Here is a 17,991-nt window from a genome sequence, read left to right as displayed (position 1 = left end):
TTGTAATTTAAAATATTTCTTTACTATCAAAGTCTTATCCGCTTAGCTCTATTTGCATTTTTTCAGATTTATGTGCCTTTTTACTAGTAAATTCTAATTAGTAGTGTATATTTAAATAAAATCAGTAACCTGTATAAATTTCAGATGCTGTAAGAGGAAGAAGACAGGGGTCTACTAATAATGAAATCGAGAAGACAATGAAGGAGTGGCTAAGATATGCCAAGGATAGGGAAGGCGGGTGGAGGAAGAGATTGACTTAAAAGTTGCAACAACAAAGAGAAGAAAATGAAAATGATATGTGAACAATATTTAGTAATAAATTGTAGTAATTAGTATATATTATGTTCTTTTATGAAAACAAGGCATTGGGCCAACGAAGGGCCAATGTTTATTGTAGGAAACCAGTCAGTGGGCCAACGGGGGGCCAACAAGAAGAAGGGAAACCAGTTGTTGGGCCAACAGAGAACCAACGATAGGAAGGAAAACCAGTTATTGGGCCAATGGAGGGCCAATGATAAGAGTAGGAAAGCAGTCGTTGGGCCAACCATATACCAACCGTTGGCCCAACGTTGCCCCAATTAGCAAATTGACATTGGGCCAACGTTGGCATTATGTGCTGGGCCAACAAAGCAAATGTAATTGGCCCAACGTTGGGCCAACTACTGTCTGCTATCTGGGTTATAAAAACAACTAGGAACTAAAACAGCCTTTGTTTTTTGCCAGGATAGTATACAATGCAAATTGTATATTTATTATTTTCAAATTGTGACAATCAAAATCACAGCGGTAATGGAGAAGCGTTTCCGAACCTAAATATATTCTTTTTCAAAGAAACCATGATTAAAGTAAAATGACTCAGTTTAACAATATAGTAACGGTTAATAATGTATATATGTAAAAATGCATCACATATATTATAAAGCATGATAAAATAACGAAAACTATTCTAGGCTTTGCGTAAAAATGGCAATAAACGATAATATCTCAAAACAGCACATACAAACATTACTTGTGCACGATCACATTAGATCAGCAATGGAAGGCCACGTGACGCAAATTGTGGAAGCTTCAAACGTTTCAAATTGGCCAAGACTCGATCTGTGTCTCAGAAAAATAAATCGCCAAGCCATTCTAACATTTTCTGTACGAAGAGTACAGAGTTATAGCTGCATTTCAGAAAGTTATAGGGTAAAAGCCTTTGCTGAACAGCATCCACTTCCGGATGAAACCTCGATAAAAGTAGTTCCTAATGTTGCACTATTGTCACATTTAGATAACTTTTTATTAAAATATTGTTTGCATAGTTGTCAAAAGGTTTTTGAAAGTTCAAAACTATGCATTTTCAGTTTAAAGAAACATTTCTAAACATGAAGCAAAAAATATGAAAATTACTAGTTCATTGATAAAAGCAAAACGTACACCTACGCATCAAACTTCATATCCACGCATGCGCGACATGAATTACGACACAGAAAAATTGTCAGACTCTTTATAAAAATATGTCCAACATCCAAAATAAATATTAAATCAAACAAGTTAACCTTATTTACACTTGAATTTACACTTGCATATTGTTTTTCTATTTCTGCCTAGTTATTATATGCCTAGTTATTTTAAAATCATTCAATGCATGACAAAATTACCGTCCGGACACGGATGTGTGTACCTATTTCCTCTAATTGCGATAATGTGAAACTTCAAAATGATAGTGTGACCTTGACCTTTGAGGTAGAGACGTAATTAGTGACACATCGTCTTAATGTGGTAGACATTCGTGCCAAGTTATTTCAAAATCCCTCAATGTATGACAAAGTTACAGTCCGGACAGGAATAAAGTGGGGACGCACAGACGGACGGACGGACAGACGGTGCGATTATATTATGCCTCCCTTCGGGGCATAAAAAAGCTTTTGAAAAGTAAAGATTATAATATTTCAGAAGCTTAATGGGCCTTTAATTAAGTTCTTATGTTATAACATTGTCAAATAGAACGCATTAAAATATACTGTACTATTTCATTACATATAAAGCCAACATAAAGATATAATATATATTATGCCTACTTGTATGTTGAATGTTTTATAATAATGGTGGTGATTTGTGCCATGTCCTATTTTCGCTCCGCGCGACACGAAAATACGACACAGTAAACATTATTTATTTATCAAAATAAACTATTATTATCTTATTGCTAATCACTAATTTGACATTACGATAAAATCAAATTGTTCATGAAGTTGTTGAATACTGATAAAATGTGTTTTTTCGTTATTGCCATTTTGCCCGACGCAGAAAGCGCATGCGTGAATTGCTATTTCCGTTTCTATGGAATATTGTTTTGTAAAAAGGTATATAGATATTGTTATTTAAGTATGTAAACATTGTTTTATAATGATTGAATATGCTTGTTTGGATTGACAAAAAAGTTTTATTGTTTTGCGTGTTCGGTTATTAAATATAAAACAAACACGCAAACGCACGCACACACACTCTCACGCGCGCTCCCTTAAAAAGCAAAATGATCAAATAGTAACATTCTCTTGTCTGAACTTTCTCCTTTTGCCGAACAATCAATGTAAACTGTTTTGAATTACTGAATATGTCTGTTTTATTGTAAGGAACTAGTCAAGTACAATATAAAAGATCGCTTTTTCTTCTTCTTCTAAGGTTCTAGCTTGTGCTGCTAAAATATTTTGCACGAATGTGCTAAGGGACCTTTGTTCATGTTTCTGTCCATACCAGATTAAAGTGTTGAGTGTCGGTCTGACATAAACAATGTTTCAAGTTTATTGAGAACGAAAACACAAAACAGAAATCGTCTTTGGCTTTTTACACTCATGCAGGCATGATAATATATTAAATTTATTTAACATAAAGACATATACAATTTGAAACAACAAAACATAAAAAAAATCCCTTATTCGTCAAGATACCACGGCACTAAGCAGCATAAAACAGAGGTAAACGGAATCCCTAAAAACCTTTCGTTACAGCAATATTGTAAAAGTTGCAGACTCGGTTTATGAACGGCACAGGAATGTGCAAACTACCGTCCTCAAAACCGGCTTAAGCAGAATCCAACATTAAAACATGAAAATGTTGAAATTTTGAATTAAGAAACATCCACAGATTTGTTCCTACGGCGGTAATCATGGGACCATTAATATGACACGTTAGTGCCATTCCATGAAAAGCGACTCTGCAATTTTCAGGTCCTTCGGGGTCATTTATTCTTAATCAGTTTGAAAACAAAGCATCGCTCAAGCCCGTGCTAGGGGCATGAAGGATGTTGCATCTTTTCATTAATCCCTAATACATGTACAGATTTAATCAAATTATTTTCAATGTGATTTTCCCCGTACTTCACTTTAGTGTTGTTTTATTTTTCTGGTCCTTCGGGGTAATATATTCTAAATTAAATTGAAAATCTAGTATCGCTCCAGCCGGTGCCAGGGGCATGAAGGTTGTTGCACTTTTTTCATTATCCCCCATGTACAGACTTAATCAATTTCCATTGTGATTTTCCCCGTACTTCACTTTAGTGTTGTTATATTTTTCTGGTCCTTCGGGTCATTTATTCTAAATTAAATTGAAAATCTAGTATCGCTAAAGCCGGTGCTAGGTAACGCGAGGGATGTTGCAGTTTTTCATTATCCCTCATGTACAGACTTAATCAATTTATATGTAATTTTGTTGTGATTAATACTTCAGAGGATCACACTTTATCCAGATTTGTATGGTCCCCAAGTTTAACAAGAAAACAATAGGCGGAACTACATGAATTAAATAGAATGAAATTTTCAAAAGAGATCAAGGCCATAAAAGGGCTGTTAGAACAGACAAAAGAAGAATACTACCAAGACAGACGGACGCTAGTAAATCTGACAAAAGTCTTGTTTATAAATAAACTCGTCATCATGTCCGCGGTCATAGGTAATTAGATATAGGGCGCTTTATCAGTGCCGTTATTTACATATTTTGTTAAGACGTAGTTTTAAGATATAAGACAGCTCGGCGCATCAGTCATTTTATCACTTGGATAGGTGGATGGTCAGTAAGTAACTTTTACTTACGTTGTGAAGTAGGTTTAAAATATGTTTGGGAAATAGGAAGACATGAAAAAAGATGTGATTGAAGAAATTTGTGATTGTGAAGATGCTAAATGTCTTAAATTGTCTTGTCCATCTTCCAATCTGGACAAACCTATCATCATTTTTTGGGGAAATTTCATAATTTTTATTGCATTAATGTCAAATGTGCGGATGCGCAGGCTGGTCCTGATCCATGCTGGTCGCAAACCCATTATGTTGGTTTTGTCACGACACGGCTCATTAATATACTACATTAAAGTTTTATGTCATATTAGACGTTGAAAATGCTACATAGGCAACAAGTAACGTTTAGTTTAAAACTAAAAACAATAGAGTGAATAATCAATTACATTTAAAATTAACGTGGCTCTGAGGATGATCCCTAGGAGCAACAAAATTACATTAAAATTGCAAGCTCAGTTTGATTGAGTCAGTCTGAACAACTACTGGGAAAAGGTTTCTAGTTTTTCTTGACGGACATGTTCCAAAATCACATTTTCATAAAATTGTATGTCAAAACCTTTCATGTTTTAAAGGAACTCTACTGAGTTCAAAAAAGCCAAAAACATTAAATTTAAATTTCCTACATAGATCAACTGGGGCACTTAAAACAGAAAGACATGCGAAAGATATTGAAGAAATATAGTTAGAATAAATTGGAAATCGTTCTGTTTTGCTATTTATCCCGATTCGTGCATCGCCTTATAATTTTGTATCATTTTTCACAAAATAATCATTTTTAAAAAAAAAACAGAGTGAGCAAATGATCTGAAATTTTGCACACAGGTTATTGATCTTAGCATTTTACTTATGTTTACAGATATATTTTTCGTTATGTAATATAAAAATAAATAAAAAAATACGATAAAATACCGCGAGCGCTGAAGCTTAAATGAAAGGAATAAATAGAGACAGCTCATTCAAAGCCCATGTTGCCCAAATTCCTTCATTACTAGTATTTGCGCAATCCAACAAAGCGCAAAATAAAATAAAACAAAATTTATAAATATAAATTAACAATAAAAATAAAAAGAAAGTTAGAGGAAACAATAATGAATTTTATGGTAATACTGATTTTTGTATTTTTGAATATTTACGTTAGTCATCGGGATTTTCCGTTATAAACGAGAAATTAACGTGTAATTATCTAACCATATCATCTAAGTTTTGTTTACATTTTTTTTAAAGGATAAACAATGTTATCTTCCACATGACTGACAATATTTAAATATAAAAGTGTTTAATATGGAAAATCAAGGTAAACCATTTAAATTTTAAATTTTAATATGATATTATTTTTTTTAATCAATACAACAACACCTGTTTGCTTATATCATCTTTTTATTCATAATGTTTTACATATAATTTTCGTTTGATAACTTATATGTATACTTTTGTTTATTGATATTTAACCGTTATAGCTCTTACAAGGCGAAGATAAGTTACATAAATGCTATGATTTATTAGGACTAGCACCATTTTCTTAGTCTTACAGTCTTACAGTCTTACATCAATAAATGATTTTACTAAGGTAACAAACTTGTTTAAATGAAAAAAAATGAGAACAAAGACCCACAAAGGAGAGCAATGTCAAAGGGACACAGTTCAGACAACTCCTGGTCACACACGACCACAAGAAAGGCACTAAATGAGGCACGGGATCAAATTGCATATTCATCTAACTTAAAACAGTAGCCACTGGTATGTCTTATATCTTATTTATGACGAACAGTTGACGAACTTGTGTATATAAAAGTGATCGCATAATGGCGACAAAGATGTTCCAGATACATAAACAACAGAAACACAAGTACATTTACTAGTATATCAATTAAATTCTGAAATCAGTATGATCCTCACGTTAGTTATGATTAAAAGCTTGAATAGTTAAGGTCGTTAACTTCAAACTACTTGCTTCATATTACATGTGTATACATATTTCACAGGTTAAATATCCTTTTACTGACCTATGTACAGATATTGGTAGACATACTTAATTTTACATAGTGTAATGTGAATTGATTATGTATGTTTATATATTACCATGCTCTTCTCAAATATTGTAACCGCCGTCATCATGTTAAAGGAGACGGACATGGAATGTTCATATGCTGAATAAAGAATTGAATTGCTTCTTACCACTGTGTATTCGGGCCGCGCAAGCGTCGTTGGATTCTTCATGTGTCTGGCATACGGAACGCCGGTGATTCTACTGAAGCCTGAAATAATGTACAGAGGGGTACCTGCGGTCTTCCTCCACCAGTAAAGTCACCATATGACCTATACTGTGTAGTAGTGACGTAAAACCCAACCAAAAACAAAGTGGAAAAGTAATCAGTTTAAAGCAGCAAAGACTGATACGGAATTATCTGAAATAAGTAAACTAGATCTAAAACATCTGATATATATAAATGTTTTTATGACAATAGTTTTTACATATTTGACTGAAACAAAATGATTAGGAGATAAGAACAATTCAAAGTGTCAAAATTGATACATGTACTAATATTTACTATGAAAAAGTAAACAAAATTGTATAGAAAGTAAGAGAATACAGAAGATAAAGATGCCAATCATTAAAAGACCACATGTTTTTATAAAGCGGGTGATGTTTTTTTTATGTCTTTAAATAAGCAAGGTTGGAGAAGTACAATTACATGGTGCCTATACTACTTTACATTTTATTATAGCATAAAATCGGCTATTTTTCCCTCTTTTGCCCATGTTATAACGGGACCAAAACCATGTGTTAACATAGTCACGCGCTCCTGTTATAGCCCGGTTTCACCTATGCGCAATACACACAGGGCCCAGTAAACAAACAAACAAAAAATGACGATTTGGCCTGTTTGCCGAAGAGTCGTGCGCTCTTGTTATATTGAAATTGATTGATTCGAGGACCTCAGTCGCATATTCAAGTAACTATGACGGAAAAACGGCGTATAGACATCGGTGCTAATCTTGGTTGTCGCCCTTTCTAAGAAACAGAGAGTTGTCAATGTAAACAAATACAGTAGAATCTACCTGTCATTCAGTTTAACACTCCGATTAACTTACAAAACTAGATAACACAAAATTAATATGAGAAAATGTTTTTTATTTATGTTAATGTTGATAAATGCTCTTTATATTTCTTTGAGAGAATAATGCTTAGTGCCTGATTTTTTTTTATAAACTTGTTTGCTTGAAAAAAAAAACCGATTCTCATGTCACTGATCTTTTTTCTACCGTCAATCTGAAATCATTCTAAGAATTTCTGAGGGTCATGTTTTGTCTTGGATAGAGGGTAGAGTAATGTAACGTTTTTTTTCTTTAGATAATAAATCTCCAAAGGCCAAGCTTTGTTAAATCAATTAAAATTCAAAATTTCGTTCGGTTCCGGGAATTTTCCAAGTTGTTGGCCCCGGAAAAATGAAACGCATACGTAAAACATAGAATTGGATAAATACCGCCCAAGCACAAGAGTTTAATGTAATTGTGTTTTGTATAAACTATACATCACGAATCTGTTTAAAAATTTTATGCTATAATAGCGTCAACGCACGTTTATTTCGTGTTATAAAGTCTGCAGAGTCCCTCGGAACTGTTGGAGCCCTCGCCCTACCGGGCTCGGGCACCAACCGTTCCTCGGGACTCTGCAGACGTTATAACACGGAAAACGTGCGTTAACCCTATATTATATGCTTTGAAGACGGTCCATATCATTTTAATTTTTCATTTTTTTTTCAATCGAATAAAGTGTAGAACCCTCTCATTCTAGTAAGTAACACATACATAGAATGTTTTAAGGGGTAGACATCAGTATATTTTACAAAGAGTGAAACCGCGTGTTTGAACAATCAGTTTTTTCCCAACATTCTTTGTATAGCTTCCTCACTAGAATGAGGGGGCTCTATTCTATCCAGAATTGGTTTTCTGTACCACGAAGGTCACACTTAGTCACGTGGTGAAGGCACCTTGAATTACAAAGCATTGATAGATAATGTATTATATGCATAAAAGAACTATGGCGAAAGAAATATGACTATATGTATACAAATACAAAAATGTACATTTTAATTTATAAATATATAGAGGATATTTGTTTGTTTGTGTGTAAGATAAAATTTTATTTCATCGAGTGAGCTTTAAAAACAGTATTCTCACGAGTGGCGTAGCTTCGAGTGAGAATAATGTTTTTAAAGTTCACGAGATGAAATGAAATTACATCTTACACAACAAACAGACAAATTTTCTTTTTATTTTATGCTTAAAAACAAGTTAAAACGAAATTTCCATAATTTTAACGTTAATATTAAAATCTGTTTCCCCCATTGAGAGCCCCATTTAGACGGAATTTCTCATTTAAAACAAGAAGTCTTGAGCTGAAAAATAAGTCCGCCAATCAAGGTTAAATGACGGTGATATTTATTCATTTTATTAAAAAAATATGAATGATCGCTTGTTTTAATAATAAAAACAAACAATTCTTGCAGGAGAAAATTCCAACCATCCATCCATATTTCTGTTACTTACTGCGAATTTATATTAGACCTGGCTTTCTAAAATGTAAACGGCAGCCATTTTTTAAAGTTGTGTATTTCATGGGAGGTTTATAATTGTGTAAGATTCAGAAGGATATAATTTGGATTTGTTAGTCATACACCTTTTTAAAAGAAAGAAAACTTATTTGAGGATTGTAACAGACAAAAAATAAGTGTTGACAGAAGTGAAAACATTCAGAAAAGGAGCTAGGAAAATGGAAAACTTGGAAGTTTGCTGAAGGAACGCTGGGTTGTTTTACTTATTTTACGAGTGATGGCTGTCAATGCTTTTCAATTTTTCATAAAGCATACGGCAGTTATTGCTCGTAGGATACTTTAATATGCCCAAATGTCATCAAGAGCAGTTTTGCATGGGGAAGGAATGTATTTTTCAGACTGTAAAAACGAAACAAACAAAAAATTAGAGACGAAATTTGGTGATTGGAATTTGAAGGAATAGAAGTAAGTTTTCTCTCTGTGTTACTTTTGACATTTAAGTTATTTATCTATTTCAGCTTTGCTAATTCTTTTAACAGCCTGACATTGTCAGAATTGTCCGTAAAAATAAAATTGAGGTACCACATGGGGAAAATCTTAAAAAAGTAGTTTCGTCATTGAAAAAAGTGAAATTATATTTTGATAATTTTCACTGTGAAATTATCAAATATAATTTTCACGGATAAATCAGTAATCCACTGAAAAGCATAAAATAAATGTATACAAATACAAAAATGTACATTTTAATTTATAAATATGAAAACACAAGTGACAGTAATGTATTCACGGTTATATTCACAGATATCACATTAATTGATATAATTATAACTTACATTTACCCGAAAAAAATATCTCTAGTTTTCAAGAAAACAATTTGGTAAGTTCCAGCACCCGGCAAAATGATATATGTACTATCTTTGTTGCCCAGTGCAAACAGCTATATAAAACACTACTCAACGCTATTATATGTAGTTTTACTACATGTAAAAATAGACACAAAAATCACATCATTTTGTTAATATTATTTGCAATATTTCAGTTTCGTTAAGTGTTATTGAACATTTGAATAAAAACATCATTCACCTTTTCTTATTCCAGCGATTGTAGTATGTTCATTATTTTTGAAGATTTTACAAAGGTATAAACATACGATGACAAAATGACTGATAATAAGAACGAAAAAGCAGAAGTTGAACAATCCTATTTCGATACATCAACAAATGATCAAACAAATAACGTTCAATGTGAAAAACATGAACATATACAAATCACCGAGGAAACCAGCGACGATTCTCTCAATCTCGGACAAATTATCAAAGAGACGGGAGATTTCGGACGCTTTCAAGCGCTTTCGTTTGCATACACGTCTATTGTTATAGTTACTTTAACATGGAGCATGCTAACTATGGTATTCACGGCCACTATACCGGACTGGAATTGCATCATTACCGACGGTTCTGGCAATTTTACGTCAGAATCAAAACAATGTAGCGTCAACGGAAGCGGATGTGACGCATTTACATTTGAGCAAGACATGAGTACAGCAGTCAGTCAGGTAAGACAAAGTTCCATAAAAGTACTGATATCTAAAATGTAAACACAAGTTTCATACTTTGTTTATTTGGATTTACGGGGCCCCAACACTATTATAGATTATATGGCTCCGAACTAGGAAATGTGATTTTGGCTAACCTCGGATGTTACAAACTTTAAACGAACACTGTGGTTAAAATTACCTTACCGAGATACATAGACTCCAGTTATTCGGGCCCATTTAGTCGCCTGTTACGATCACGCAGGGATAAACGGTGGCTGCAATTCTTATGCTTCAACCATTGAAGGCAACCCCTCAGACACAAGGGCAAATTTCATACATGCACTGTTTATTAGGCAGGTCCACAAATGTTTATATTGTACATACTGTCTTTTTAGAAGCAAGAGTGATACGTTTTAGTTGCTTACAATTGTTTTTGTTAAAATAATGACTTTTTTCAACCTCAAATATTATGAGTTACGAAAAGGTTTATCGTAGTACATGTATTTTAAATTTCAAGTGGTCATTTTTTTCTCTCTTCTATTCAAACAGTGGACGCTAGTTTGTGACAAAAAGTGGGTATCTCAAACCATTACAACTATTCAGATGACAGGATTACTGGTTGGAGGTCTGTTGTGGGGCCATATATCGGATGGTATCGGGAGAAAACCAACATTTTTCTTTAATCTAGCCCTTCTTGGTGTTTGCAACCTCGTTTCGGTATTTTCCGTAAATTGGGAAATGTTTGCAGCAATGAGATTCGTTATTGGATTTGGATGTACTGGCTTTATGTCAGCATCGTTAACTTTCGAATTCATCCGAAATAAATGGCGCGTGTATTTGATTCTGGTTCCAAGCTGGGCGTTTTGGGCTTCGATGATGGCAGTGTTTTGTTGGAGAGTACCAGATTGGAGGTTTATACATGTTGCGGTAGCTTGTGTTACATTACCTGGTCTTCTTGGATGGTTGTAAGTATGTTATCATAATAAATATACAATTATCACATTTAAATCTTTTCAATATAACTAGTTTTTCCCTCCTTTCCACTGACAGTGTACTTATTACTTAGTTGTTCTTCAAAATCAATACATCTAAAATACAATGTATTTCAATAAAACTACATGTATAAACAATTGTAGCTGACTTATAGCTTAGTTTAAGATGTCACTTTGGTTTGTATGAACATGCCTGTTATGGACTCCTGACGGTATACAAAACTTAACAATGCGTTAAAATGATTCGCAATAATAGCTTTTACATCCAATTATATTTTTCTAATTATCTTTCAAATGTTTTAGTAAAATATACTTTCAAAAAAGTAGGAAAATAGAAATAATCGAATTTCGTTTTAGTCTTCTTCCAGAAAGTTTCAGATGGCTAGTATCACACGGGCGCCTAGAGGAGGCTGAAAATTCTATAAAATATGTAGCTAAAATTAACGGCAAACCACCGCCAGATCTGACAAAATTGAGGGCAGTTATAGAGAAAGAACAACAACTAGCAAAGGAAACTAAAGCTCTGCAAGTGTATACAGTATTGGACTTGTTCAAGACGAGCAGGATTAGGAAAACGGCAATATTGTTTGCGTTGATCTGGTAAGTATTTTCATTGATTGATTTGTAAGGTTTGATATGTCTAGGAATAGTTATATCGACCGGTTTAGAAATTAATTATAAATCATATTTAAAAACTTTGCAGCATTTGTATTTATAAAACATTGTACAAATGTATATGAAACAATTTTACCTACATCAACCATGCATTTAATAAATCTATATTGTAAAGGATGTATCTTTTATCGAGGATATGTAGTGATATTTTGTTGTAGAAATACGCATTTACTCACTTATCATTGGATGACTAAAAGATAAAAATACACTATAAAGGAACAATACAAACGGTCATACAGGGGCATGCTAACCTGATTTGGATGTTGTTGTTTTTTTTTGTCGTTTTTTTAAATCAAGATCCATTATAATTTTACAAGGTTTTAATTTCTTTTCAAACTAATAAATGACAATTTATTATGCTAATTCTTTCATTAATTGTCGTGTTTGCTCGTCATTACAGGTTGTTTTCGTCATACAGTTACTATGGTATTGCATTCGGTGTACAAGAGTTGGCCGGCAGTCTATACCTGAACATGTTCCTTGTCAGTATTGTCGACATACCGGGCTATATTCTTGTTGTCATTTTTAACACATGGTAAATGTTTTAAGCAAGAGAGTATTGATAGATCCCTACTCTGACCTTTATTTGAATAACAAAATATTTAACCACAAACATTGACAAACAAATAGGTTGTGGTGAAATTGTTATTGTTTCCACTTATCTGATAATAAGAATTAGATAGGTCAGGGATCTATGCATTGATGGAGTTGTGTCTCGTGACATAAAGGTTGATCGTATATTTCAATTCTATCTGAAATTATTTTTCTGTAGCGCATATTTGCTGTCTTTTTAATCTAAAATAAACTTTATCGATAAACAACATTCAATTAAGCTTAGTGTTTTATTATAAATACTGATTGTTCTGTTAAGTATCATTTTTAGGTTGCACCACTGTGATTTTCATAATCATGTGCACAATTGCAAAATGTGAACTTTCTATTTTGTTCTATATTTTCATATTTTCTTGAAATCGTGTTTTATTTTTTATCCATGACCTAGGATCATTAGACTTTTTAAAACAGTCGACAAGTATAAAGAAATATAATTATGTTAAAAGAGAAAGAGTGAACAAGTCATTTTTACTAAAATGGTAGGAGAAACACATTTACTTAAATAGATGAAAGAAACAAATCGAAACCTTGACTATAATCAAGATATAATTGCTATTCCGTCTTAAGTGCTTCTGAATCAGATATCGTATTCTTCAAATAATGGTATTTCTCGCTTTATTTATGCAACGGACTTCGAACTTATAGTCATAGGGATATAATGATGAAAACGTTGAAGTTAGTCAGACAACTGGGCCTGAGGTTGTTATGAAATTTCTTTGAACTCTAACTCAGATCTCAAGTATTTGATTGGTCAGAAACCGCAACAGAATGTACACTGACCAATTAATCAGAACTCGGAAAAAATGTTTTATAACTTTCAGTCCTGTATTGGGACAGGTCAGACTGCGACGACGGTACTGGCTTGTTTTGTACTGTACTGGTGTTAAAAGCTCTTGGGTTTTAGGTTGGAGCATTGAAAGGCTTACTATATTTGTCGTTCTGGTTATATCATTATCAGTATTAAACAAATATTTTATGAACAAACCATTTCAGCGGAGGACGAAAATGGACATGTGTTGGCTTTTACCTTTTAGGGGGAATATTTGCAGTAGTTGTCGGAGTGTTTCAATATATAAGTAATTTTATCTTTTTTAAAAAAGACCCTTTACATAATTTTTTTCTGTTTTGCTCGTATCTGAATAATGCTTTCTTTTCTTTTATCTTGATATATATTTTTCTATTGATTTCTTCATGTAAAAAGTGAATGTAAAGCGACACTTAATATCTTAATCTTAATAAAGGAAAACGCTCAGATAATATTTGAAATCTTTGACCTATCATCCTTGACAAAGATCCATAAATAGCATTGTTGACTTCCAATGTTGCAAATGAGTAACAATGGAAAATTATGAGCTCTTTGAAAATATGACAAAATAAAACTCTTCTTTTATTCTAGACTTTTCAATCTCTGGAAGTGCCTTAAATAGTTTAGCACTTGCGGCAAAGCTTTGTGTCAGTGCAGCCTGGGAAATTAACACACTCTGGTCAAGTGAATCATTTCCAACTGTTGTAAGGTAATTAAGAATAAAACGTTGGTTAAAGTTTCCTACTTTTATCTATGACAGAATACTTATTTCTGATTTAATGTGATATTTTGAGATAATTTTTACTGCCTGGAGTTGTATTATATATTTATCTTTTAAGTTTATGCTTTCTCAACACAAATTATCAACGCCTTAATTAAAAAAAAATACTTGTATAAACCAATTACAGTTTCTAACAAACTAACATTCATATCACTAAAAATAAAGTCAGGATTTCTGTTAAAATTTTTTGAAAAAATATGTATTTTTTAAATGAGTATATACTGATTCAGTTTTCAACAATATGTGAATAACATGCAGTTATGTTATACTATTTTTATTTGGTTCTACTGTTTAAATCTTATACCCGAGGTGTTCCACCACCATCCAAGCTGGAAAGTCCCAAAATGACATCCAATGTGCTGGTGTGACGTACCCCCTCCCCCAATCTCCCCACATGTACCCTCTCCTCCATCCCCCAAACACCCGCCCTTTAATCATTAATAATAATATCATAAATAATATCATTATCTTTATATTTTATATATTTTCAGAAATATCGGCGGGGGTTTTATAAGTTCAGTATCTAGGATAGGCTCCATGGTTGCTCCACAAATAATATCCTTGGTATAGCATTTTATCTCAAAATTTGCTGAAAACATATGAAATTCTTTCTCTAGTTAATAAACTTTATTCCTTCCCATTAGTTTCATTTATTGTTGCGGAAGTATAGAAAATTAAGTATTATATAAATAGTTTTGGAAAACTTTATCCTGAATGTTATATTTGAGCATGTAAGGATGTTTTCTTTTTTTAGTTTAAAAATAATCAACCAAGAAAAAGATATTCATGATAATTTCATTTTTACAAATAGTATCAAATTATCAAATTTTAGATGACGATATCAAATTTGAAAAGATGATTAACAATAGATTAGAATGATAATTTATAAACAATGACTTTTGCAGTTGAAATTACAAGTGCAGAAGCATGATCTGATTTCTTTTTAAGGTTCATTATGCCTCAGACATCCATATATTTTTAATTGATCTGAAATGTTAAACGTTTGAATGCATGTTAGATGTTTTACAACTGAAAAGGTAGCGCTGAACATAAAGTGATGTGTCGTAAAGGTAGCAAAAGTTTAACAGAGTAGTATTTTGACTTCCATTCAAAATATTAATTCACAATAATTATACCAATTGCCAACATAACTAGAGATGTAAAACATAGTTCTTGTAATGCAAATGTATATAGCAAATGAGTATGCTTTTGGAAACTGTAACAAGATAACAAAATAAACAGTTTTTTTAGAAATAAAGCTGATATCATTTCTGAGGTATAAGCCTTTAAATGCATATAATTATATTTTCATATTTCTTTACTAGAATGTATCATCAATTTTCAGAGTGTAGACAGACCAGGGCTTCTGTATTTGGTATGTGGCGTCGTATGTGTATTGTCGTCTGCTATGTGTGCTCTTCTTGAGGAGACAAAAAACAAAGATCTGAGTGACATGTTACCACAGAAAACAAACAAAGTTGCCGACGGTGGCGTCTACATCGAGAAAACCCTGTTAAACATTGAGTCGATAAAGGATAATTAAAGCAAAAGAATGTGAACTTACCTGGCCCTGGTGCGTCCCTTATATGTACAAGAGAAGACGTCCGGGTCATCAAAGATGTCATTATACTAATATATACTAATATGTAAACAGAACATTTAGTCTAGATACTATTACAGAACAGAACAGACATTTTATTTTAGACTTGAACATAGTACATTTCCACAGATAAACAAAATAGTTATCTCGTCACGTGGTTATAATAACACAAAATATAATATGATACTCATTTAAGTAATAGAAAATACATTTGTTTACAAAGATAATGTTAAGATATGCTATTAGAAACATAACTGTAGTAGACATCCTACTGGCAACCTCACAGGATATTGTATACCATATTTTACCCAGTGAGTCTAACTATCCCTCTCTCCCGATAAGGGCGAAGGATAGATGTTAACCAGCAGCAAAACTATATACATGTATTTACTTATAGAGCGAGAAATTAGTGAATTACCTGAAGATTATATTAAGTAGTTCTCAAAAAAAAATTTCTAGAAATAGAAATACAAGAATAGATATATCATCAAAACAGAATATTCTGTTAATGCAATTATTTAATTCTAGACTAAATGAATCTGGTAAGTCTTTCAACACATGCAATGATCAATAAAATCATACAGTTTGGTACTAAAATAAATTTGAACTATATTAAGCGTAACGTAACGTCTATGTTTTAACTTTAGTTTGATTGTCTAGGAAGCTTAAAGCTTATAGACAAACTCTCGAATCCGTTCCTGGAACCAACCAGTACTGAGCAATGAGTGCAAAAGTTCTTGTTCAAGGAAACAACGGCCCGCCCCTGACGGGGTTTGAACCAACGCGGACAGCGATTCTTAGATGACGAATCCAACGCGATAACCACTTGGCCATGTTGCCATTTGATAACAAGGCTGTTGAAACGGATGTAAGTCGGTATTACAAAGGAGATGTTGCAGTTGCTATTATTTTTGGGAACGGACTCCGTGCACCCGCGTCTGCGATTTTGAAATGTCTATAGGGTTCATCGCTCCGCAGGAATCTTCCCTAAAAAGAATTTTACACAGAAAATTATTGCAGCGCAAGTACAATGGATAGGTGTGGATATTGCAAATAAAAATCATATTGCGATATATTGTCATATTTACAGACGTATTGAAATATATTGCGATATATTGTGAACTATATATATAATATGCTTGAACATCAAGAGTAAGACCTACAGAACCTTGACTTTAAGAGTTCATTGTCCCATGTAATTGCTGTGTGAGAGGTTTAATAATAAACAAGAAAAGCATTGATGCAAAGCATCAAAGGCGACGCCAAAAAAATTTGATCAAGTTTTGCACCTAAATACTTAACAAAAGATGTGTACTTTATAGCAGTACCATTACATGTGACCCGGAGGATAGGCCCAGTTTAAAGAATATACTCTGTCTTGCCAAGATGCAAAGACAATTTATAGTCAATTAACCAATCACTTATAAGACTCATGCCAAGAGAGAATTTCTTCAGATTTATTTTACCAGATACAAGGATACCCGAGTCATCAGCATATAATAAAAGCTTATTGCTTAGGGTTGCAGACATGTCATTGACATATATAAGACATCAAAGAGGACCTAAAATGAACCTCAGGGGGACACCATAGGTACTCAGAAGTGTATAGTTCACTAACTCATTTTTTTAAGTAAATTAACTTATTTAATTTAGGTGAATTAATGCTTAAAATACATCATAGATGATGATATACAGTCCGATTACACACAAAAAACAAGTACAACAAAACGTAAGAAATACATAATCTGGTTGGCTCAGTGTGCATGACTTGTTAGCTTTGATAAATTACATTTTCAGCTGTGACAATAAAATGCTACCCTGTTAGACCTAGCAATAAAATGTCACCCTGTTAAAACTAACAATAATATGCTACCCTGTTAGACCTAACAATAAAATACTACCCTGTTAGAACTAACAATAATATGCTACCCTTAGAGAACATCAACAATGTTATTAGATCTTTACACACGCTGATTTTTTATAAAATATTGTCATTTGTCGTTTTGTAATTTCCTAATTACTGGTTCTGATGTATAGATTTATATACTGAGCAATATCTAGAGTATATTTTAAGAGTTATGGCTATTCATTATAAACATAAGTCATGTTTACAAACTCATTCTTACATTCTTTTTACTTAAATTAAATATGTTAATGTATATCTTAAACAGTCTTAGGTACGGATATTAGATTTTAGAAGGACATTGGAAATATCGAAGACAGTCCGATGAGTTTTTTTTCGAAGGACTGTTTACCTTACTAAAATCATTAATGTGTCGCATAATACAAAGTACTATATATCAAATTGTTGCAAAATAATACAAAAAAAAAAAACAACAAAAAAAACAACAAAAAAATAATAAGCATCTTGATAAACA

The 17,991-nt window shown here is 32.7% G+C and overlaps 1 protein-coding gene across 1 annotated transcript; it reads left to right on the top strand.

Annotated features, from left to right (window-relative positions):
• The first annotated feature begins 9,729 nt into the window (after positions 1 to 9,729).
• On the top strand, positions 9,730 to 16,153 carry LOC132730211 (solute carrier family 22 member 21-like). The gene is made up of 8 exons (XM_060716079.1): positions 9,730 to 10,166; positions 10,698 to 11,113; positions 11,498 to 11,740; positions 12,216 to 12,350; positions 13,421 to 13,503; positions 13,824 to 13,941; positions 14,505 to 14,577; positions 15,359 to 16,153. Exons 1-8 carry the CDS (start codon positions 9,771 to 9,773, stop codon positions 15,554 to 15,556), a joined length of 1,662 nt encoding a protein of 553 aa, XP_060572062.1. The 5' UTR covers positions 9,730 to 9,770; the 3' UTR covers positions 15,557 to 16,153.
• Positions 16,154 to 17,991: the final 1,838 nt, after the last annotated feature.

The sequence above is a fragment of the Ruditapes philippinarum genome, unplaced genomic scaffold (assembly GCF_026571515.1).
Source record: "Ruditapes philippinarum isolate M1 unplaced genomic scaffold, ASM2657151v2 ctg3847_1_1_1_1, whole genome shotgun sequence".
Lineage (NCBI taxonomy): Eukaryota > Metazoa > Mollusca > Bivalvia > Venerida > Veneridae > Ruditapes > Ruditapes philippinarum.
This window is presented reverse-complemented; position numbering and strand designations above follow the sequence as displayed.

Excerpts from the sequence above, each read along its gene's own strand:
- LOC132730211 (XM_060716079.1), top strand. The coding sequence starts at position 9,771 with ATGACTGATAATAAGAACGAAAAAGCAGAAGTTGAACAATCCTATTTC. Across the intron at positions 12,351-13,420 it reads GTTGTCATTTTTAACACATG|CGGAGGACGAAAATGGACAT; the intron begins GTAAATGTTTTA and ends AAACCATTTCAG. Across the intron at positions 14,578-15,358 it reads CTCCACAAATAATATCCTTG|AGTGTAGACAGACCAGGGCT; the intron begins GTATAGCATTTT and ends ATCAATTTTCAG.